This window comes from Bos grunniens, chromosome 18, assembly GCF_055505025.1.
Source record: "Bos grunniens cultivar Pamir isolate PY7600 chromosome 18, Bosgru_T2T1.0, whole genome shotgun sequence".
NCBI classification, from domain to species: Eukaryota; Metazoa; Chordata; class Mammalia; order Artiodactyla; family Bovidae; genus Bos; species Bos grunniens.
Window position 1 is genome coordinate 6,643,092 of NC_141182.1, and position 24,051 is coordinate 6,667,142.

At 46.4% G+C, this 24,051-nt stretch overlaps 1 protein-coding gene across 4 annotated transcripts in view; it reads right to left on the reverse strand.

Annotated features, from left to right (window-relative positions):
- The window catches only part of MAF (MAF bZIP transcription factor), a 364,402-nt gene extending 341,137 nt beyond the window's left edge, over positions 1–23,265 (reverse strand). The window contains exons 1-4 of one of the 4 annotated variants that reach the window (XM_086350034.1): positions 23,248–23,265; positions 19,576–21,283; positions 7,532–7,592; positions 3,894–5,298 (exon numbers count right to left, since the gene is read on the reverse strand). In XM_086350034.1, the coding sequence (XP_086206160.1) occupies positions 7,559–7,592; positions 19,576–20,705 (1,164 nt within the window). In that variant the 5' untranslated portion in view covers positions 20,706–21,283; positions 23,248–23,265 and the 3' untranslated portion in view covers positions 3,894–5,298; positions 7,532–7,558. Of the gene's footprint in view, positions 1–3,893; positions 5,299–7,531; positions 7,593–17,287; positions 23,050–23,074; positions 23,209–23,247 lie in introns of those variants that run through there. The other 3 variants (XM_086350035.1, XM_086350036.1, XM_086350037.1) reach the window with 3 other exon arrangements.
- Between the last annotated feature and the right edge of the window lie 786 nt (positions 23,266–24,051).

Below are 24,051 nucleotides of genomic sequence, written 5' to 3' on the forward strand. Positions count from 1 at the left end.
ACATCTCTGATCAATTTCATCTCCATTTTCATACACTGTATTATTTTTCAAATGTAAAGATTTTATTGTGTAGTGTCCTGTTTCTAGGTAGACTTCTATACCCCTTTTCATTTTTCATAGTAACAGTTTAATACTTAAGAGTTGGGAAGACATACAAGAAAGTCTATAATGAGAAAACTTCAGGACACCCCCATATAAATAATTCTCATCTTCAATGCGACAAATACGAAACAGGGTTTCATGCACAAAGCCTTCCAAAAAACCACACTTTTCAGATTCAAACCCGATAGTCCTGAGAAATAAAGGGCTAACTTTTGCTTGATATTAATCACAAATTACTTTTTCCTTTAAAAAATTAATTAAAAACATGAGATGGAATAAATATTTCAGGCAACCAGCAGCAAAATGGGAAAATACCATGTGTTTGGAGTTTTAGTGCCCTCTGAGTACCGAAATTTATTTGCAGCAAGCAGAAAATAGACAGCAAGCATAAAAATACAGCACAGTCCCCCTAGTAAAATTATTTATCAAGCTAACAAGGGAGGGACCCTTCTAGTAACAACAAGCCAACAAGGAAAAGACATGGCTTTATATTTTACCTTTGGGTTAGCAACCCAGTAAAAATGCCAACTGACAAGCACTTCACATAAACATTTCTTTCTAAATGAGCTTCCTTGTTAGAAGAAAGGAAAAAAAAAATGTCTTTTTAGCTAAGGCACAGTATAGCTTACAGAGAACTCAAGCATATATACACTAACTCTTTAGGGCCAAAATAATATAACTGAAAGAAGAAGTTAATGTGAATGACAAACGGACTTAACAAAACAAATTTAAAGTTCATTGAAGAAAATGTGCTTATATTCTTATCGCGGTATCCTCATAAGGATATCGACAGACATCCACAGTTTTGTAAGATGATTTTTCCGGGCCATCTTAACAGTCTCCAAGAAAAGCATACATACATATATACTCATATATAAGATATATATGTACTGACATTGCCTCTACTGTACAAGTCTCATTGCTATATTTTTTCCCAAATATTTATTTTATGAGCAAAACCCCAAAGTCAGACTTCACAGTTTAACAATACCAAACTTTGATTATAAATTACAGATCACTTTACTGCAGCTTGCAATGGCCAAACCGAAAAAGGGAGAAAAGAGAAGAAGAAAAAAGTGGGGTGGGGGATCCTCGAGTTGAAACCAGACAGTGACCTGATCCCAAATAAATTTTAAAGAAATAGTAAAAAGATGCATTCTCAGAATAACTGCGCCCTCAATAGCTTGGAAAGTAACACCTGATGGATTTACAATGAAATCACACACTTAAAACCCATCTTCCCTAAAGTGACACATCTGGTCATTAACCATGGCTTTCCCCCCCCCCCCCAATTGTATCAGGAGACGATGCAGAATGTGAAGAACACTGTCAAACGTTGAGTATAGACAGACAGAAACGTCTTGGTGGATCAGAATTCCTCCTCCCACACCTCCCGCCACCGCACCCCCATCAGATCAGATCAGATCAGTCGCTCAGTCGTGTCCGACTCTTTGCGACCCCAAGAACTGCAGCACGCCAGGCCTCCCTGTCCATCACCAACTCCCGGAGTTCACTCAGACTCACGTCCATCGAGTCAGTGATGCCATCCAGCCATCTCATCCTCTGTCGTCCCCTTCTCCTCCTGCCCCCAATCCCTCCCAGCATCAGAATCTTTTCCAATGAGTCAACCCCCATCAGTGCCTTTAAAAATACAAATTTCTCAGCAACAGGGATGGAAAAGTTTTCGTTCCTAATATGATCTGGCTCGAATAAAGTAGTATGAAAATTTTAAAAATAAAACGAAATCCTTCCTTACTTTTTTTTTTTTCCTGTGGGGAGCCGGGTGACCGTCACAGTGCTTGCCGCTGCTGAAAGCTCCAAGCTCTGGAGCACTAGGGAACCCCTTGCTCTGGAGCAGGAACCCGATTTCGAGGCCCAAACGCTGCAACTCAAGACCTCTCAGCAGAGTTTAGGAGTGGAGCTGGTTCTCCGCCCACACACGTGTAGGGCCGGTTTACCGCACGTACGGGTCACGTGCCATTTGGTTACACCAACCTTGGGACGTTTTCCACCGGGCTGGTCAGGTAGGGGAAACAAATTGGAGCGCCAACAGAGGTAACATCTTAATTAACCAGGGTCCCCATGGAGACCAGAGTGTTTCAAACGCATCCCATTTTTTACCAAGAATTTTATCCCCAACAACTCAGCCGGGGAAGACTCTGAAAGCAGCGCATTTTGGGTCCACGGGCTTCACTGGACCAGCAGAGCGCTGAGCACGTGGGAAACACGTGGGAAGGCCTTGCCTCCCGGAAAAGAAAGTGATGCCCAGGGGCCTCGCTTGCGCAGGTGTGATGGATCTCCAGCTGTTGCTGGGAAGTCTCCTCCCGGGCAGCCCAGCAGCCCCGAGGCTTCCAGAAAAGCCTGTCCCGTCCCAAACCACTGCTCCTTCCCTGGAAGGGAGAGCTCTGGTCCAGATCTCTAAACAAAGCACGTGCGCTTTCCTTCTACGACACAGTGGTGAGGAACTGCTTCGCTTTGGGACTTTAAACGGAGAAAAAGAGAAGGAGAAAAAAAGGGGGCGGGGAAAGTCTGGGGAAAATGAATAACGCAATAGTCTTTGGGCATCAGGACAGAACCGCCAGTAGGCACTACCCACTGAAGCGAAGGAACGAGACAGCGCTTCTCAACTGGGGTCCAGAAGATCAAAATCGGTGAAAGGGATTTCTGCTCCCTCTTGGCGACCCTCACCGCTGGGCGGAGAGCGAGGCCAGGCCTGCGTGCCCAGCAGAGTCCCCTGGCCTTCTGAAAATCAGTGCAGGATTTCCAGCACTGTCAGGCGTATCTATGCACCCCAAGATGCTTTGAAAGGACTTTGAAGTGGGGGGGGGTTGGGGGGGCGGGGTGAAATAAGGAAGAAAAAATGTAAAAGGAAACAGGAAATTCTATTCCCTATTTCTTCAAGTCAGCCCAGTAAGAGACCCGGACTGTCAGCTTCCCCCCTGCCATTTCTTGTGCATCAGGAATGAACCTCATTTTAAAATATAAACAAGCCAGAGGCGCACCATGGGGGGAGGCTCAAACCCTTTAATTAACCACCATCGGTTAAAAAAAAAGTCTCCACTTGGATTAAGTTTGGGGTAGGGGTTCAACCCTGGTGTCAGAATCCCTTTAAATAATTGCTAACACTCTCCCCACCTCCCGCCCCAATGACTGAGGACTCTGCTTGGCTGCTGGCAGGAGCCAGAGAAGAAGAAAAGAAACTTTGTCTGTAGCACCCAATTTAAAGGAGGCAGTGACCTCAGGGTCAATTTCAGATCAATCCGATTCTCACCTCCACTGCCTACCTGCTAGCAAATGAAGTTACTGTGCTTTTCTATAGACTGAAAGGGCTAAAAGGAAATTGTCATTTGCTGCAAGTGATGACCCCCTGTTAGAGGATGGATGCTTGCTGAAAGGAACATGGAAAACACCTCCCTTCCTCTTTTTTGTCAGTCTCACCTCACCAGTGATTAAGGTGTAAGATGCACCCCTGGCTTGATAATTAGGTGTTAATATCTTCCAGCAGCTTATACTGGAGGTCAGGGCTGTGTTGTCTCCAGTGACAATAACTGTAATTCCCACAGCTGGTCTGACTTGCCCACTCAACACCTGACACTCCTTCTCCCTCCCCTCCCCAGTATTAATTCCCATCTGAAATTATATAAATGCTAATGGATTTATTACGTTTCCCGTAGATGCTGGAAAGAGAGGCACTCTGAATTCTGCCACTGCTTTACTCTTGTCCCAGCATTTTCCAAATACTGCAAAAAAGAAAAAAAAAAAAAAGGAAAAAATAAAAGCAAAACCAACCCTTCTGCATAGCTCATTTATTGCTGATAATTTCATTAGGTGCCAGGAAAAGCAAAAAATACAGACACTAAACAACAGCTTTACAGTGATTTTTGGATCGAGGAAATGAAAGACTCAGCAAGCTGGAGGCGAAGAGAGTTTCAACATTGGCATCTGTGAACGGCAGCAATAAATCTGAGATTCTGGCAGGTGACTGAATGTGTGCTTTTAGAAGGAAAGCTCTTGACAGAAGCATCGTTTTGTTTTAAATAACGATTGCTATACTCCTGTGCAAAAACCCTTCTCCCTCCCACCATGCCTGCCCCCACCAAATGCATAATGTCTCTTTCTTTAAGATAGCCCCTTCAATAGCATCCTAAGGACCACTGAAAATAATGGGACTTCATTAAGCTGGTTGCCCTGTACTTGCTCTGCTATAATTGATCGATTAAACCTGCTCACAAGTGGGGCCAGTGTCCGCAGAAGGACGTTAGGCAGCCTTGTGTAGGAAGGAGGGTAAGGGGGTGGCTATCTAAACAAACAACAACAATTTGATAAGGTAAGCCCCGGTACTAAACAGTTTAAACAAAATTATTTTCCCTTCCTTTCTCAGTGCCAGCACACACAGTGATGTCATTTGCTGAAGACACACTCCTGGAATCTCTGAGGGGTTGGTCCACTCTCCAGATCTGCATGCCAGACTGCACCCTACTCTTTGCTGTCCTCCGCAGCGGGGCACTTACTCTGAAAGTGGAGTCCTGAGAGGCCCTGAGGGGTCTGCAGTGAAGCCAGAGTCCAGGCCAGCCACTGTTCTCATGCAGGCTTTTCAAACACAGGCGCTGAGAAGTGAAAACTTAGGTTCTGTGTTTTTCATACAGCCTTTGCCTGAGAACACCTGATTTACCATTTCTCTTAAAAGATGTTGATGGACTCTGCGAGGGAAATAACGGTTACAGCATTTGTAATTCTATGTCTGAATTAAACAGCCGTGCTCAGGAACCCACATGGACACTGGGCATCAGGCATCCATGCTTGCATTTTATTTCTGGGTGATCACGGGCAGCGATGTGGGAGGACACGTTATACAAAATAGAAATGAGATTCCGGAGTCTTTTACTGTGTTTTTGTTTATATCCCAGCTGGTAACAGAGTAAAGCCTCCCTTATGTTGGTTTGAATTCACATTGGTACAGTCAGGATAAAACATTTTCCACCCAGCTAACTGTAAGATTAGGAAGAAAGAAAAACTGATGGGTACTTAGAACCTGGGGCAGAGCTGTTTGTATGAATTCCATCAGGAATCTCCCACGAGTGACGGGAAAGCTACAAACAGGCCTCTCCCCTGTGTGTGTCCCACCTGCCCTGCCCCAGGGCAGCTCTGTTAAGGCTCGGATGCATCCGGGTGGGTCTGAGAGAATATCAGGAACATCTGTAAGGGTAGAGCAGACACATCAGCTGGCTCAGGTCCACCACCACCTCCTGAAATTAGCGTTTCAGCACACAAGACGAAAGAGCGTGTATTAAAGGCCTATCTGCTTTCAGTTTTGGTGCAAGCTATGAGTAGCTGTTAATCTCCTTTTGACAATTCACCCTAAGAGACAGCCTCCGAGGTGAATTCCAAAGCCACCCTTGGCCTTAGGGTCACGCAACACCATCACCTGTTTCCATGGCAATGATGCTAACGTGACACCTGACCCGGGGTGCTACCATGGAAAACACTGACATCAGACAGCACTGTGGGAGCACTGATGTCTTGGTGCATTAGAAGTCCTTCCTTAGAAGGCACGACCTCGACAAATCACGCACTTGGGCAGACTTGCGTGTGTTAAGCTGAAGCATGCACTAGTGGGAAATGTGCAGATCAAGAGATGCTATAGAAATGGAGCATTTCATCTGTTGGTGACAGCCCTTAGGATCGCTATTTTGTAATAGTACCAAGAACCATAATATAATCTAGACTATGTTTATGAGAATAAATAAAAGGTAATTAAATGCCTCCCCAAATGGCTTCTAATCTAATTCTCAGACTTTCGTCTAGAAAATGGCCAGAAATAAGCCATGAAGTTGTACGTAATAGAAATCAACAGGAGAGTAGAAAACTACAGTTGCCCATTTCTGGCTTCCGGGACTGAAATCTCTTAAGCAAAGTGACTTACTAAAAATAAACTAACTCTCCCAAGAGTATCACATATTAAACTTTTCATATATCCACTTATAATATCTAATATCACAGAATAACTTTGAGGAATTGTTCTCCTACCCAATGTCCCCATCTGGCCAAATGCCTTTCTCGTCCTGGTTCTCACCTGTCAATCATGTGCACAGCTGAAATTTGATTTCTCTCCCACCAGTAACCTTATATGAAGTATTACCGGGGAGGGGTCAAGACCCGTGTGAACCTTGCCTTAAAAGTTCATTAACTCTTTGCTCAAAATGGATGGTTTCAGTGTAACAAAACCTGCCCGGTGGGTCTTGATCATCCTATTTAATAGATAGCTTTCAAACTTCAATTATAAAGACAGGGAGAGAGGAAAGGGATAAAGTTTTGATACAGCATGCATACACGAGAACACACAAATTAATCCCAATGGTATACACTGAGTTAAAAATCTACATATGAGAACTATTAAAGAAAATGTTAATTTTGTTTAAGGCTAGGAAAGAAATCATGTTAAACAGTCACAGTCCAGTTACTCAAAGACTTTCCCAATAACAGTATGTAAAAGTAAGTAATCAGATACCATGTTTGAAGACTGGGGGGAAAATGTGGGTCTGTTTTCTGACATTCTCAATTCACTGGATTCTTAAAGTGTCTCCTTGGCAAAGAGTAGCAATTTGACAGTGTGACTTAAACCAAAAGCTGTATTTCATGCAAATTTCTCAGCAAGCAAATTTCATTAAAAAAAAAATCAAACTTCATTCCATTAGCCAATAAGAGGTAACAGGAATACATAAAATGATAATGCTAAATACTTATTGGTGTAAGAGTGTTGGTCTGGTTCTCCAAACGAGTAGGATTCATAATTAAATTCACCCTGGGAACCTTGTAATTGCAAACCCATTTAAATAGCTTAATTTCAATTTTTTTTTTTTGTCAATAAAAATCAGATTTCTGACCCCCATATCCTCCTTCAGCCTAGTGGGGAGTGGCTCCAAACTCACATTTGGACGCAGAGGAGGGACACAGTGTGTTTTGAAATTACACTAACTTTTCCAGATGTGAGCATGCAGTGAGTTATAGGAGACGGTAAATTTGGAATGGTTATGTGAAGCCGGCCAATGGCCACAGATTCTAACGGCATAGATTGGCCCAGATTGTCTGACATTCGGGCAGAAAGACTGAGCAGCTCTTTGGGAGTCGAGAGACTCATGCTGGTTCAGGCTGAAGGTCTGAGATCCGCTCAGACTGGCTGAGAGCTCTGTACCCTGCGCCTCCGTGAAGGCAACAGCGCAGAAAGGCATGCATGCTGGTCTCGCAGTCGCTAGCCTTCTCCTCAGCATCTGGCATCACCACCGATGTACGCATGAAACCCAGACACTACAGCTACGAAAGCAGGAGACTTTCACACCTGGAGAATGATCCGCATTCCTCACTCTCTCGCTCGCTCCCTCATGGAAAATGTATTAAAACAAGCACATGCAAATCAGAAATCAAGATGTACCTCTTTGACTTCGGGCAACAGGATTTTTCACATCACTGATGTAGAGGATTCCCTTGGGTACCTGATTCAGTAAATATATTAAAATAAACAAAGGGTCATTAATAACCAGGAAGAGGGCTTTATAAGGACAGCATGTTCAAGGCCGCCTAACTAGCTAGGAGAAGGGCAGAATGAGAGCCAAAGAAGAGGAATTTAGGTCCACTTGCTTTGGCAGCCTGGTCTCAGCCCTGCCAGAGGAAGGGTTCGCATGGAAGAGAACGGCGTGGTGTGCTGCGTCAGCGCCCCCTCCACCCTGCCTCTGAGCCTGTGAAGGTGGAGACAGTGATGTCCACTGGCCTGGCAGCCAGCATCAGCCCTGAAGCTGCCCTCAGCTCAGAGAACCAGGTGATCCCGGGTTCACAATGGATGAGGACTGAAATGTCTCTGATGGGTGTCCCCCAAGCGTTCAGACCGAGCATCCCTTGGGGAACCAAACTGGCCCACTTCTCCCTGGCTTCATTACCTAGACCGATTCTCTTCCATCTTCCCCCCTCCTCTTCCACAGACAGGGTCTATTCTGCTAGTACTGCTGACCTTAACTGTAGACATTCTCTTAACAAATACAACTGTTTAGAGATCACTCTTTTATTTATTAACTTCCACTCTGTTTAAATTAGTAGCAGGGAATGCTTAGAACGGTAATATGAAAATGAGGTTGCTTTAAAAAAAAAAAAGTCTTTTTTGCTTCACAGTGAATAACAAAGCACAGTAATTCAAAGTAGTTCAGCTTTCTATGGTTCAAAAACCCCTTATTGCTATTAGCTGTACTAATGTAAGTGGCAAAATAATTATCATTTACTGTACGGAGTCCAATATTTTCCAGACAGCAGTTTAATAACAAAGCAGACCTGTCATTTCTCTGTATAGTTAGCCATACTCTACAAGTGCAGACTGTCAAAATATATTTAAAATCTAATTTAAAAAATTCAACATGGTTACAACAAATCTGTGTACAATAACTGTGATAAACCAGTAAGTCGATCTAATTTTTTTTCCTGTGTGGAGATTCAGTTATTCTTCTTTAATCTGCCCCACTTTTATTTGAATTACTTTACAATTGGTGTGAAAAAAATACACGATACATACACCTGCTGAAATATCTCGGCTGCTGTAACTGACATCGACTCTTTTACTTAAGTTTTCATTTAGTGTAACTCTCTAATTTTTCCAATGTCCTTTATCTAAACAGTCTGACTATGCATTAAAACACAGATGAATAAATTTGGACTCATATCTGTCAGAGCTGTCCCAAATACATTTACGGGCTTTCATCCACATTTCATGTTAGAAGTGATTTTTTTAACATTAAGGCACAAACTACTCTTTTTCATGTCAGAGTATATACTAATCTTTTGCCAAATATATTATTTCTATGCCAAAAAAAAAAAGAAGAGATACAAGAAACATACTGATGTTATAAAACCTGGAAGTGTTATCCATGATATCAATTGTTCTCCATTTCAAGTTCAAGTGGCTAATCTCAAAAAACAAACAGAAGACAAAACAAAACTTCCCATATAAGTTTACTTTAAAAAAAAAAAACAACCTTTAGGAACAACAGATTCCGTTCTAAACACAAGTGAATAGAGTATAAAAGCTTCAGAGATTGTGGAGGGAATATTTTTAATTCCTTTGGGGCACTGCAAACATATGTTAAGCTTCTGCAAGGAATATTTTACATGACATCATAGACTCGTGAAGCATTCTTCAATTTTAGAACAATATTACAAAGCAATAATTGAACCGAGACTTTGCAAAAATGCCCCTTTGCCTTCCTGACCAGCTCATTGATAGCCTCTGTTATTTTTGGAGAAAAAGAATCGGGCCTCATTAAATGTGATATTTGGCATCTTGCCTGAAATCTCATAAAGTAGATGTCCTTTTTAGATCATTGGTGTCATTTTCCTCAAGATGACCTCTATTCACTGGCCACCTGGGGAACCCATCCTGTTATCAAGGCATTTACTTTCCGAAGCAGGGGAGAGAGAGTCAGTTCGCACACATGAATAGGGTCCAAAAGCCAATACCGTGTTCTGTCCTCATCACCTTCACCCAGCCTAGGCACCAGGGAAGAATGGAGGGGGCAAGGGGACCTCGCCTGGGAGCAGAGAGGAGACTCTCGAGCTGGACTGCACCGTGAAGTCCAGGCCAGCCATCTGCTAGCACAGAGCCTCCACGAGCGGGATCTATTTACCTAACAATTAAATGGTACTTTTTAAATAGCATAGGAATGTGCAGTGATACTCCAAGGAAGATTTGAAAAGGTCTCATGAGCAGTACAGTGCACAGGGCGCCCTGAGAACACACAGGTGGTCAGCACGCACCTCCTCACTGCCCTGAGTCATGCCAAGTCGGGCCAAGGTTTTATGGGAAGATCATCTTCGGCCATTCAGGCCAGGTTTGGCTCCCGTCTACCAATATGTGGAGTAGACCGAGGAACTCCTATCGTGTGCTCATTAGTATGTCCTGATGTGGAAACTGCAGATTCATCTTTTAATAGCTTCCCCCTCTACAATGTATTAAAGAGCTTCACAAGAAGGTAGATAGATAGATAAATGGCAGATGAAAGAATATGTTGGGTTCACTGCCTGAAAACAGACTCAACCATCATCTTTTAACCGATTTCATCTGAGAATCATTACTGCAGGCTTCCCCCATCCTAGCAAAAAGGACTTTAGTGGAATCTGGCAATGTAAAAGCGGCTCAGATGCCGAGACCCTTGCATTCCTTTCATCATATATATCTGCACATTTATGAATCCTTCCCTAAGAGGAGAAGAAGGGGAAAAGGGGAAATTTATTTAAGAAGGTGCAGAGATGCTTAATTATGTTACATTGAAGGATCTAAAAAACTGAAGGTCCCTATAAGGGAAAAAAAAAAAAAAATCCCACATGGAGGGGCTCTTTCCTGAAATGAGTAATTTTAAACTTTGTCCTTTGCAGACAGTTCCTGAGTGTCTGAGATTCAGCAGCCACTGTGTTAAACCCGGGAATGCAAGCGAGCCCCTGTAGCTGGAGCTATGGGTGAGATCCTAACGAAGTTTGCTTGAGTGGCTTTCCCCTACAATAAGCATCAAACGGTATCAAGGCAAATCCCAACTGTAGTATGGAGATTTCTAGAATGACTTAAAGCAGGTTATCTGGATTTCCTTCCCTTTCTCTTTTGCCTCTTCACCCTGTCTGTAACCAGAGAAGGGGAAAAATAAAATAAAGCTAGATCTGGAAAATGGGCCAGAAAATTAACAGAGTAAAAACCAAATGACCTGGACCTGAAGATCTTACTTCCAGAAGGTTCCTGGGGTGGCTGGAGTGTGGTGTGAGGGTCCCAAGTGAAGGAGGAGCGTTTTAGGACTGAATCCTGCTTCCTCCCTCCATGCGCCCACCCCTTAGCTCAGCAGAGCAGGTCATTTGCACGTCCTCAAGGCCTCCACTGCGGCTCGGGGGGTCCTCCTGGAACGCTTGAACCAAATCCCAGTACACGTCCAAGAAGCGGGCTGGGCCCCGGCCGCACTAGGAGTGACCACCAGTGGTGCCCGAGGCGCAGGTGTGGGCTTGGCCATTTCACAGGGGAGTCGCTTTGCGGGCAGAGTCCTCAGCCTTCGCTCCCCACCCTGGGGCGCCACCGGGGCCTGGGGCACGCAGGGACTGCCTGTGACCTCAGGTGGCAGCCGGACCCCACCCCGCGAGCCCTGTCCTTCTGCACCTGCCGCGATGGCCAGGGGATCCTGAGGGTGGAGAGCACTCCTGGCTGGGCAGGGCTGCCCAGAGCGAAGGGGCCCCAGAAGCTGCAGCCATGCTTAGACACCCCAGAGCCACCTCCCAGCTCTTCTCCTCACCCCAGCCTCTGTCTACACGGGGACTGGCACAGGAGCGGGTTGATGGGCCCCGAGCCCCAGCTTAGGTGACTGCTTTCCGGTCCAGTGCAGTGACTTCTGAGTCTCTCTGATGGCCCTGGTGACTAGGCATGAAATACAGACAGGATCCTGGGATGGGCCAGAGGCCAGGCGATCAGGGGCCGAGGCCCTGGAACTAAGGACGTGGCAGTTGTCTTCAGGGATCCTGGGGACTCAGGGTCTGCCACCAGCCTGTCAGTCATCCTGCAAATACATCCGGTCTGATGGGAAGCAGTGGCCCCGGGAATGACCTAGAGTTGACCCCTGGCGATTAGGGGTCAGAAGCCAAGGTTGGTCTCTGTTAGTGACACCACCACCCCCCACCCCAGCCCAGCCCCTGTACACCAGCTAGCTGCCCTCTGCTCCGCTTTGCTTCCTGGAAAAATCCCCCAAAGGAGACCAGAAATCCACTTCTCCAGGCTTCCGGAAGCGGACAAAGGCATGCAGAACGAGGAAAAATTTGAGGGGGGCAAAAGGGAACGCGGCTCTGCTGGCCAGGGTTTTTAGCTCAGGGCACCCTTCATGGCCTCTTTTTCAGCATTCTCTTGGGACAGGGACAGGGGTGGGTGTTACGCCTCCTCTCCCCCTTCTACAAACGTTTCGTGGCCTCGCCTATTTCCTACCCGAAAGAACCAACCGCAAGGAAAAACCATTCTTTGGAATCTCAGCTTGGAAACGCTCAAGGCTGGTGATCAGAATATTTAGAATAGATTCAGAATCCAAATCCCCCGTGTGTAACTCACACCCAGGCAGGCCTGGGCTGGGTGGGGGCCAAGGGGGTGTGGGGGTGAGCACAGAAGTATTTCCTCTCCTCTCCCCCCTCCCAAACCTCCATAGACCACCCCTCCCTCATCCTCCCTTCTTGAATTAATGCCCCTTTCTAATCGTAACTAAAGGTCCAAGAATCTGTGGAGAAGGGAGGAATGTGATTTTGCAATCCAAAGTCCTAATTATAGGGGGAAAAAAATAGTTATTTGACAAAAAGAAAGGGAAGGAAAAGGAACTGTGTGTTGAACGGGGAAGAGGTGCTTGGTAGATGGTTATGATCTGGGTTGAGAACTGTGCATTCCAATCAGAGCCTCTCTGTGGAAAATGCATTTTGTGAATTTCTAAAAACTGTCCAACTCTGATGCACTTTCATAGAAAGATCCAATTTCTGTGTGCCGCTGATGTGTTCTTCCTATCTTAGCCTTGTTGTATTGGGCAAACTTAGGGAAAACACACAAAGGGCTTTCAAAATTAAACAATGAAACTGTCACGATGCCATCAGACCTACTGTGGTGACCATAGAAATATGGGCACAGCACATCCGACTGGTCCCAAATGCCCCCACAGCAAAGTCACAGGCTGATATATTCATAAATGCCCGAAAGTTAAGACATTCGCAATTTCCTCTGAGCTCTTAATTGGGGTTCGAGCTCTAAAATTGTTTTCAAAACAGAAACACATGTGAACATACAGGGAGGAAATGGACAGCGGAACCTGGCCTGCACCTGTGCAAATGTGCACGCTGGGGGACATGCCTTCGAAGGCTTCGTCACAGCTCTCTCTGGCTTCCCTCATTTCTCACCTCCCACAGACGCTATGGGGATGGGCGGGGAGCTGCGGGTTTTGCTACGCCTTCGTGCTGAGCAATTTGATTTGCTTTGTTTTTTGTTGTGTCCCTCTCGAAAGGGTAAAGATGCTCCCACATTGTGGCCGGACTGTACTCCTTTATGCCCTGACAGTCATGAGACAGCCTGGGAGACTGAAACGCTCTCACCCTGTCCCTTACCCCCGCTGGAGAGAAAAAAAAAAAAAACAAAAAACAAAAAAATGCCCAGACAGAGCTGGGTTTGTTCACGAGCCCCGGGTGGAGCCAGGCTTGGAGAGGATTCCCCTTTTCTGGGGCTGTGTGATGTCTAGATTTTGAAGATTTATATCAAAAGTGAGAAAAGCAGTGTTATTGAAAGGTGGGTGAAGGCTCCAGCTGTTTTTTAAACACATGCAAAAATGGACAAATAGACACATCCGCGTTCAGTGGTCTGAAGGGCTGGATCACCTCCCTGATGGCTCCTGTCTGCCTAGTGTTGGACTCGGGACATCTTTTAAATTTGGGATGGGCCCGCGGTGAGAAACAAACTTTAGGTGTCTCTCATTTTCCTATTGACAGCAAGGAAGGCACCGACTCCAAATTATTCATGCAGCCTCCTGCAGAATCATCAAAAGCGGTGAAAAGTGTAGCCTCTCATGGAGATGTCTCTTCCCTAAAAACGAAGGCATTTATTTCTTCAAAGAAAAGGGACAAAATTTAAGAGCAAATCAAATGAAAGTAAATCTCAGTGGGGAGCCTGGCAGATGAGCAGTCTAAAGCGGGTGAATCAGATTTCCTAGCCTCTCTGATCGCACATTTATGTAAGAAGTAAGGTCTCCGAGCCTGGCTGTGTGTTTTACTGGCATGGAAATTAGCCGGCTAAAGCTTGTCACTCAGGGACCTCAGTCTTCCAACCTATCTTGGTTAGTCTTTAACTACCAACAGGCAAAATGTGGCAAGCAAACTTTTAAATATATTGATCGGCCTAGAATGGCGGGTGGAGTGCATTTCATCAAGGGTGAACACGGAAGTAAGCTGGCCTAAACCAAAACATAAAGACAACGGCAAAAAACCTTCTAACTTCGGGACTTGCGAACCTTTGAACATGTCAGAAGCCACTTGGGTCATTTCAGACAAGGACATGCGGGGAATGCGGCTCCTGGGACAGCTGCACCCCGTGTTTGCAAGGCTGGTTACCATTTGCCCCTGTCCACAACGTTTACCCTGAAAGCTGGTGGTTTGGCAAGGGGAGGTCCTATTTAAGAGCGGAAGTATCTCGAATTGACGGGTGTCAATAAAAACTACTGGGGTGAAGGTATAAGGAAGAAAAGATCAGAACCTTAGAATTGCACATTCGGTAATAAATACGGTATTTCCCATTGGAACGGCCTCTGTTGAAAGCCCAGGTGGTTATGGCAGGAAGGCAAATAAATATGATTATCTAGACATCATTTCCTCACTGAGAACAGGAAGTAGAACCTCTGCCTCTCTGATGTCAGTCTATTAATGTGTCAGATACATTGTAAAAAATTATTACATGGTCCTGGGGAAAAAAAGGAAACATGGGAAGTGATTTTGTGGCTGCCCCAGAGCAGAGAAGGGGGAGGAAAGAAAAGCCCAGGGAAGGGGTGTACGGAACTAACTAGTTTCCCTTACGGCTCTGCCTGATGAATGACCGCGTTTGACATCACTGATAATTACAATACTATCCAGGGCCCGAGAGGAAACCAGGGTGCTCGGCTCTGCTAAAGCTTCTGCCCGTGGCATCTGCTTAGGGACGGGAATCAAAAATTTTTTTTTCCTTAGTAAAATTATCTGCCAGAGAAACAATGAAGCGTGAAAAAGTACTGTTTAGAGTGTGCATGTCTACCATAGGCTTTTAAAATGCTGGCTGTTACCTTCTGGGACACTTCCCTTTATACCATTGTATATAGCTTGTAAATTTCAGTGGATTTTTTTTTTTTTAAACAATATTACAGGTTGAAAATAAGCAAGTCTGTTTGGGTTGGCCATTGTAAAGTCAGAAGCACCAGCATGTTTCCTGTGGGTCTGTACCTAAGACCCTCAGACAGAAGGCACAGTTAATTAGCCTGGAGGTTATACATGTAATACCTTTCGTCTCTAACACAATCATTTATTCTCTTTTTAAAAAAGGAAATTAAACAGAAGTCAAGGGTTGGCTGTTTTTCATGACCGCAGACAGTGATAATAATAATGATAATAATAAATAGAAGTCTCATGTAAATTTCATTTTGTGAATACACGGGTAGAGCACATGATCTCGGGGCTTCCAAAATGTGGTACGTCCCACAGATGGCTCCAACTTGTGAGTGGGCTCAGTTCTGCATTTGGAATGAAAGGAATTTTAACACTATTTAGACAAAGCCTCAAATGCAGTGTGAAGGGAAAGCTAGATTTCCTTACATGATTTAAACAACAACAAGAATTAGAGACCTATTTGTAATAAAGGCGCTCCGGCAGGATTTAGGATTTTTTGGTTAAAAAAAAAAAAAAGCATGTATTTGTGTTTACCACACATTACATTTCAAAGCTTTTTAGTAATTTTTTCCCCTAAATATGGTTACTTCTTCTAACGCCTTTTATTAGGAGTTAAACTTCTCTTAAAGGCAGCCACCAAAATCGCATTTTTTTTTTTTTTGGCCAACGCCACTCTGTGTTTTTCATATTTGGGCCCAAAACCTGCTTATTATATTGAACTGCCTTGTAGGGTCCTATCAAAACACCTAATTGTTGTATTTTTCTCTGAAGTGGCATTTCCCATGAGATAACTATAATAACTCCATCCTGGTCACTCTTATCTGGAAAATGTGTTTGCCTAAAATCTTGCATCAGATGCTGGGCTCTCTAAGTGATACATCCATTTCTGCTTCTACAGTGGGAGACTGCAAATCTCCTTGCTGGGATCAGACCAAAAAAAAAAAAATCTCTGAAGCAGAGAAGAACAGCTAAGTTCAAGCACATGGAAGAAGGTTTACTAAGACTTCTGTTAAAGCAAAATGAAGTGTGGATTCAGGGTCCCTATCCAAGCTAACAGTGAGAGAAAGGTCAAAATGCCCTGTTAGCCTCTGTCTTCATTTTCTGTGAAAGAGGGAAGGAAGGCTGATACACAGCCAGAACTCATCAGCGCCAAGCACAACCTGCTTTCCTCAAAATCAGGCCTTCGTTCAGAGTTGCAATATTATCTTTGTTTCTTTTTTTTTAAAGGACAGAAAAGAAAAAAAAACAGAAGTCACTGTGTTGGCCTCTATCTTCAAAACAGTGTTGGCTTTGTCTAACATCCTATTAGCGATCTAGGGGAAGTTGATGAAGAATGCAAACTGCATGAATTTGTAACATTAGTTGCATGAATTTGTGTCATTTTTAAAATAGGTCAATGCTGCTAGTGAAGGTGGCTCCAGACTTTCCAACCCATCTTTTCAGGGAGCCCCCACTCGCAACCTGTGTTGGGATGAAATACCAATAAATCAAACCACAGCCTTTATTTCAATCAGGCATTATTTTTTCGCTCCTATTCCAGGAGCTAAGGTGCTTTGCAATCATTACCAGCTCATCTACGTGGAGATGCCCTCAGCTAAATTTGCACGGGGAAATATGATTTAATAACACAGTTTAAACCCAGATATATACTTGGACTTCTGTAAGTGAGAGGAGGATTTTTCTTTTTCCTATTTAAGACAAATGACCTTCAAAGTTAAAAACACAAACCAACAACTTTGATGTGTTCAAAGTGTTGATGTGAAATCTTGTCAGGCCTTGCTAACAAGAAAATCATGGCGTGTGAGGGAAGAAGAAAAATAATCAGTTTCAGCCAAAAGGCAAGAACTGTTTATCTTGACCACCGAATGCATATGTGCCCAAGCCACCTCTGCCAGTGCCCTCTTTCTGGGCTCATTTCTCTCCAGATGGGCATGCTGCTGGGGGATTAGACGCTCAGGGTGAGGCTGAAAAGGCCCTGCTCTCCAGTTGGCATTTTTGTTTGTTTCCAGCAGGGCAATGGTGTCTCAACTTATTTAAAAACTGAAAACTTTGACAGGGAGGGGGATTTTCAGAGATCGCATTTACCTTACGTATTACTAATTATTAGAAGGACTGCACTAACAAAACAGCCTGTGTTGAACTCTGAATTATTGCCTTGCTACGTCTTCATTACTCCTTCCTTTAGAGCAAAGGATGCCTTTCAAACTTCTAATGCAGTGTTGGATCCAGTTAAACTGCACACTAAGAAACTGAGTACAGAATCAAAAAAAAAATGCAGTTTATTATTGTAATTATTCTTTCTCTTGATATAACCAGAATTGAAAATGAAAGAAAAGCACATAAGAACATCACGCGTGGTTAGTTAGTAACTCAAGATATAAAACAATTTTGCACAGCAAAATATGTAAAAGAAAAGTAACTGACAAGATTTTTTTATATTTATTGTGGTAAGATTTACTTTTCATTTGTTTTTAAAGACAGGATGTCAGTCCCTGAAAATAACATTTACTGATTATTGCCTTTAAAACTGTGGATTTTTTTTTTAAGTTACAGAAAATCCAGTTCTGCACCACAATACAACTGTAAAAAAATCTGCATCATCTTAAAACTGTGCAGTAATGCCATTTTTATAACTGCATAAATTTTATTAGCGTTCTAAACAGTTTTGCAAATTTTTTTTGTATTATATGCTTGCAGGTTATATCTAGTGCAATTCAGTCCCAAATACTTTAATTTGAAAAAAAAAAAAAACATACATTTTGAATGTAAAATACCCCTACAGATATAAACAGGGGTGCTTCCCCTTTTAATACTTTGGTTTTCAATACAGTCAGTGGTATAGCAAAGACTACACATACCCAACTTATATTTAAGTTGCAAGCACATGCTGTATAAGCTACTTTTTTTTTTAAACAGTCCCCTTGCAAACTCTACCCCCCTTAACATCACAACAGTAAACAATTTAGTGCATCAATCTTTTAAAAAATCTACAGCTAAACAGACCTAACTCTTTCAAATTTATCTATAACATTCCTTTATCTGTAGCATACATTTTAACTGGGCTAACAGATTATAAAAACTAGAATTAAATTATATACTAGAAACCCATAGCATTCCACATTTGACAATGACCAAAAGCCAAAAAAATAAAAACAAAACAAAAATAATGGGGCAGATTTCTTTCTCTTAAAAATAAATTTTAGACTGCTTTCGGCAACAGCACAATTTTAGTCCACCCAATGGGGTGGTCATTCTCATTTAAAAGGAATACATTAAGAGTTCTTTACTGTTGGCCTTGTTAAAATTTTTAACCCATTCCGGCATCTTTGACAAGGAGCCCCTTCAGTGCATTTACAATGGGAGGCTGAAGTTCTGAGTAACTCAAAGCAGTTTTGGAGCACATGCAAACTTTCATGGGAAGAAGGCTCTAGGGTTGCACTTTTTTTTTGTTCTGAACTCAAAAAAGTCATGAGGCAATAAAACAAAAGTATGAATGCCAATGCCATAAGTCTTCGAATGTCCATTTCCAAGCCAAAAGAAAAAAAAAAGAAAAAATAATTATACCATACATGTCCAGCATGCAGGCTTTTTTTTTTATTAATATAATGTCTCTTTTCCATAAAGTCTTTGAAACAGTTATAGTTCATTGTTGCTAAGACAAAGTAGCAAGCATAATAATGCATGAGATGAGAATGAGTTGTTTTTTTTTTTTTTAATGGCAGACTAAACTCTCAGATTTGGCATCATAAGGACCAAAACTCACGAGTCACACCCAGAAGGTTGATGCAGGCTTGATTGTGGCAGGTTCATGAGGATTTTTTTCCCTCTATTTTAGCATAAGAATGCTCAAAAAACCCCGATGGAACTCAGCACGCTGCAAGTCTATAACATTTCACATTTTTTTTTTCCTTTGCAAGCTCAATCTCATATGAAGAACTCAGGAGGAGAAAAAAACTTAGCCTTTTTTTCTCTTTTATCTCAAAGGAGATGGGTGGCAAGGGGGTGAAGGTGGAGAATGGGGGGGGTGAGTTAGGGGCAACACAGCAAGCTCCAAAAACTCAAAGTTCTTTAAAAAAAAAATCCAAACAAAATAAAACACACACACAGAAAATGAACACCAGCTCATGAACTGAAGAAGAAAAAAAATATGTGAATGATGCAGGCTTCAAAGGTGAGCATGAGGAACTCTGTTGAGATCTTTGAACATAAGTAAAAGGGGTAGGGGTGGGGGGATGTTAAAAAAAAAAAAAAAAAGCCAGCAAGTTATGGAGAATTTCAGATTGGCAATCCATGAGCCAGACCACCAGCCCCTCCCCGACTCAAAAACAGCCGCCACCACCACCATCATCTCGGAGCAATGTGTGTGTGTGTGTGTGTGTGTGTGTGCGCAGGGACAACTGGGTGGGGGTCGGGGGCAAGCTCGGGAGGGGAGGGGGCGAGGTGGTGGCGAGCAAGGCTCTTGGAACTGCAAGCCCACACCCGAGTCGGACCCCCACGGAGCGCTTATCAAGGTGGCGAGCTGGGGTCGCGTGTCAGACTCACATGAAAAACTCGGGAGAGGACGGGTTGTCGCTGCTCGAGCCGTTTTCTCGGAAGCCGCTGCTCACTAGCTTCTCGTACTTCTCCTTGTACGCGTCCCTCTCGCGCACCAGCCTGGAGATCTCCTGCTTGAGGTGGTCGACCTGCTGCAGCAGCTGGTTCTTCTCGGACTCCAGGACGTGCCTCTGCTGCACCCTCTTGAAGCGGCAGGACTGGGCATAGCCGCGGTTTTTCAGGGTCCGCCTTTTCTGCTTCAGCCGAATCACCTCCTCCTTGCTGACCCCGCGCAGCTGCCGGTTCAGCTCGCGCACCGACATGGTCACCAGCTGCTCGTCGGAGAAGCGGTCGTCGAAGTGCAGGCCGCCGGCCGCGGCGTGATGAGGGTGCAGGGCGCCCCCCGCCCCCGCTGCGCCCCCGCCGCCGCCTCCTCCTCCGCCGCCGCCGCCCCCGGCGCTGGCCGGGCCGCCCGAGCCGCCGCCCGAGCCGCCCGCGCCCCCGGCCGAGGCGGACGCGCTGCCCGCGGCGCCCGGTGCGCCGGCCGTCGGGTGGTGGTGGTGGCTGGCGGCGTGGTGGTGGTGGTGGTGGTGGTGGTAATGCGGAGCCGCGCCGCTCTGCGCGGCGGCCGCGGCGATCACGGCGGACACCACGGCGGCGGCGGGGCCCATCTCCTCGCCGCTGCCGCCCAGGGAGGCGCCGGCGCCGGCCCCGGCCGCCGAGGCCAGCTGCTGCGCCCCGCGCGCGTAGCCATCGAAGCCGCCCTGGAGCTGGTGGCTGTTGCTGATGAGCGCCTCGACCGCGTCCTCGGGGCTGAAGCCCAGCGCCTCGGGGTTCAGCTGCTGCGGGTAGCCGGTCATCCAGTAGTAGTCTTCCAGGTGCGCCTTCTGCTCGCTGCCTGAGCCCGGGCTGGGCGCCGAGAAGCTGGGCGAAGGGGGCACCGAGCTGCACGGCGTGCTCATGGGGGTGGAGGACAGCGAGCCCCCGGCGATGAGACGGCCGCACTGGCTGATGATGCGGTCGGTCTCCACCGGCTCCTTTTTCACTTCAAACTTCATCAGATCGAAGTCATTAACATATTCCATGGCCAGGGGACTGGTGGGCAGGTCGGAGTTGCTCATTGCCAGTTCCGATGCCATTCTCCTGCCGCCGCCGCCGCCGCCGCCGCTCCGCCAGATGGGCTGCAGGAGAGGGGCCAGCGGGCTGTGCTGGGTGGCCAGCGGGTGAGCCAGCTTGCCGGGCTGGGGCGCTTCTAGCTCGCGCGGCGGTGGCTGGCCCGAAACCTCCGAGCGCGCACACACACACACACACACACCCCCGCCGCCCTGCCCGCGCCCCCCGCGCCCGCCCTCCCTCCCCCCCGCCCCGGCTCACGCCAATGTGCTCGCTCGCTCGCCCCGGCCCCTCCTCGCCTGCTCGCCTCCTAGCGCGCCGAGTCGGCGGCTTCAGGCTCGGGAAGGTCCTCCACGGGCTGCGGTGGCGGCGGCGGCGGCGAAGCCGGAGGAACCCGGCTGGGTGCGCGGCGTCCCCCGCTCGCCGCTCCGCTGCGCGCTTTGCATAAGGAGGGCTCGGCTCGGCTTGCTGGCCCCGGCTGCAGGCGGGGCGCGCGCGGCGGCCGTTCGGGGCTGCAGGCGCGGCGGGCGGCTGTCCGGGCGGCGCAGGCCTTGGCACCGGGGAGTTAACACTTCATGCTTCTCGCCTCCTCTTCTGCCTGGCTCTTTTTTATTTAAAAAAAAAAAAAAAAAAATTTTTTTTTTTTTTTTCTCTCCTCTCCCTCAACCTCGCGCTCTTCCTCCCTCCGTGCAAAGTGCAAGACAGAGGTGCAGCCGGGCTGGAGGAAAGGAGGTGGGGGGGGGGGGGAGTTGAGTTCTTTCTTGCTTTTTTTTTTTTCTTTTAAAGCGAAATAGCGAAGTCCTGGGGAAAAAGCGAGGCGCAGAGCAAAAGGGGGGAGACCGAGCAGACGAGCAGCCGGAGCTATACAGCTCGAAGATGAAAAAAAAAGATTTTAAAGCCTCTGATCCAGCAAGAAGAGTTTAAAGCTATTGCTGAGTTTTATAGCACTCGTGACGTCAGGCCCAAATGGGAAATTGACTGGTACTCCGGACCAATGGGAGGCGGCGGGAGCGCCCGCGATTAGCATAGGAGTCGAGAAACAAGGAAACTTTTCCGAGCTGTCAATCAGGGCCCAATCAGCTGACTGTCAGCTGGGACGGGCAGTCTTAACCCTTCCCACGCCGCAGCCTCCGAGCGAGGTTGCAAGGACCGGAGCAAAGTTTGGTGCAAGAGGGGACAGAGTTTTCCGGAGGGGCTGCGGGAATCCAGGTGGACAGCGAGGACGGTTTGCTTTACTTCGGAGCTAGAGAGGCCTGCCTTCCGGAGCCCCAGCTCGCCTGCCACTCGCTCGGCCAGGCCACGGTTGGCCTGCTCCCCCCCAACTCCTTCCTGACCGCCCCCCCCGCCCCACCCCACCCCCCACCGCCAACCCCGCCTCGTCACTCCCGCAAGGATCATGAATTCGCCGGGTAGCTTTTTCTCTTTGCTCTACCTTAGGGCACCCAGGTTTCCGCCCGGGGGGAACCTTCCTTCCCCGGAGCCTGCCAGTGCCCGGAGCGCAAACTTGGCCCCAACTCTTTGTCCCTCTCCCCGGTGCCCGCGCGCACTCGCGCGCGTAGGGGCGTAGGGGTCCCCACTGCGCGCTTGACCTCGCCCGGCCGCGCGCCTGCCAGGGCGGCTCCAAGTCCGCGGAGAGAGAGAGCCCGTTTTATCAGCCTCTTTTAAAGGACTTGAAATGAGTTGCTCAGGGGCCATTCCGCGCGGGGGCTGGCTGCCCGCTGGCGTCTCCCGTCCTTGGCTGGGGGGGTGCGAACGCGAATTAACTACGGGAAAGCTCGGTGTCAGGTCAGCCCGGCTCCTCACCCTCGGGCCTCTGACTCTGGCCCGAGTCTGGCCTTTGAGACTCACTTCTCTCTCTCATACACACACACACGCACATACTCATCCACCCCCTTATGAAATCTGACTCCTGTTTATCAGGGTCCTGCTCGCCCTTTGCACTTTTACATTTCACTTAATTATTTCAGACTTGATCGTGGGGAGGAACGGAGGCGAAAAAAGAACCAATACCCCAGCCCGCACCAGCTCCCCTCGAAGGGTTAAGTTTTAAACCGCGGTTTCTAGGACGGGTCCGGAAACCCAGAGTTGGGGGTAGGGAGGACGGGAGTAGGGGCTGCTTCTCCCCTTGGGGGGGGGGGGTGGGGAGTTGCAGATGCTAATAACTGTTCGGTTTTCTCCATCGATTCTTCTAAAGCTTTGCAAAAAAAAAAAAAGAAAGAAAGAAAGAAAGAAAAGAAAAGAAAAAGGAAGGAAAAAAAAAAAAAAGAAAGAAAGAAGGAACCAGTAACTCTGTTTCTAAGATTTTAAAGCGATAGGCCAGATGGAGAAGCCGAGATTTATTTGAGGGAAAGCGAGAGGGCGCGGAGCCGACCCAGCGTTTGGAAGACCAGCCTACCTGCCTGGATGTTGGACTGTTGATTCCTCCAATTAATGAAATGCACTTGGTGTTAATCATATTTATCTTATTTTATGGGAGGGGGAGACGCTAGGAGGGTGCATAAAAAAAATCTGAAAAGCCTGGAAACGGTCGGAGAGTGAAAACTATTGTTGGACCGAGTTGGTTCTTACCTCAACAGCGCCACCTTTCGGCAAAGGTCAGTTGAAATTGATCCGTGTCCAGTTTTGTTGATGAAATGAAAAGAAGCTGGTTTCCCTAGGTGGGAGGAGGAAAGAGGGGCGGAAAGTTAGTTTGGCTGCAAGTGGGAGAACCCGACTTTGTCAGGAAAGGGGCTGAAGGCAGTGCTGGCAGGTGCGGGAAACATTTTTTTTTCCCCACCGTCCCCTTTGACTGTGGAGAAAGAGGCCAGGGGACCCGGGAGACTTATGCAAGAGGATCCCGTGTAACAAACAGGGCCCCAAACCCTTTTTAAAAAGTGCCAGGATGCATTTTCAACAGGCTTTATGGCAATATCAATAGAATTAAAGTTACTTGTAATTCAGTGATAAATGAGATGTCTCTAGTAAGTAAGATTAAGTGCTGTGCTATAAAGTTGTTTATCTGAAAAGTAATTCTCAGAAAACCTGACTTCTGACACTTAGTCATATATTAAGCCAGCTTCTTGAACATTGCACTTCAGAATGCTCTCACCCACCCGACTGCATACTTTACTATTTATAATGAGACCTTAGGTGTCACTCATTGGCTTCATACACCAGATTAGACTTGTGTTCATTTCCCTCATGCTGGCAGCCTTGGGTTTCAGCAAACCCGGGAATCCCTAAGGAGAGACTCGCCAAAAGGCTTGTAGGCAAGTCGTTACCCTAAAAGGCCAGCACTGTTGGTATTTTCCAGAAAAGCACTTTTCCTTTTCATCATTACTGCAGAGAAGATGTTTATAAGAGTAGCTTGGGTTTTATGGGAGTACTTTGTTG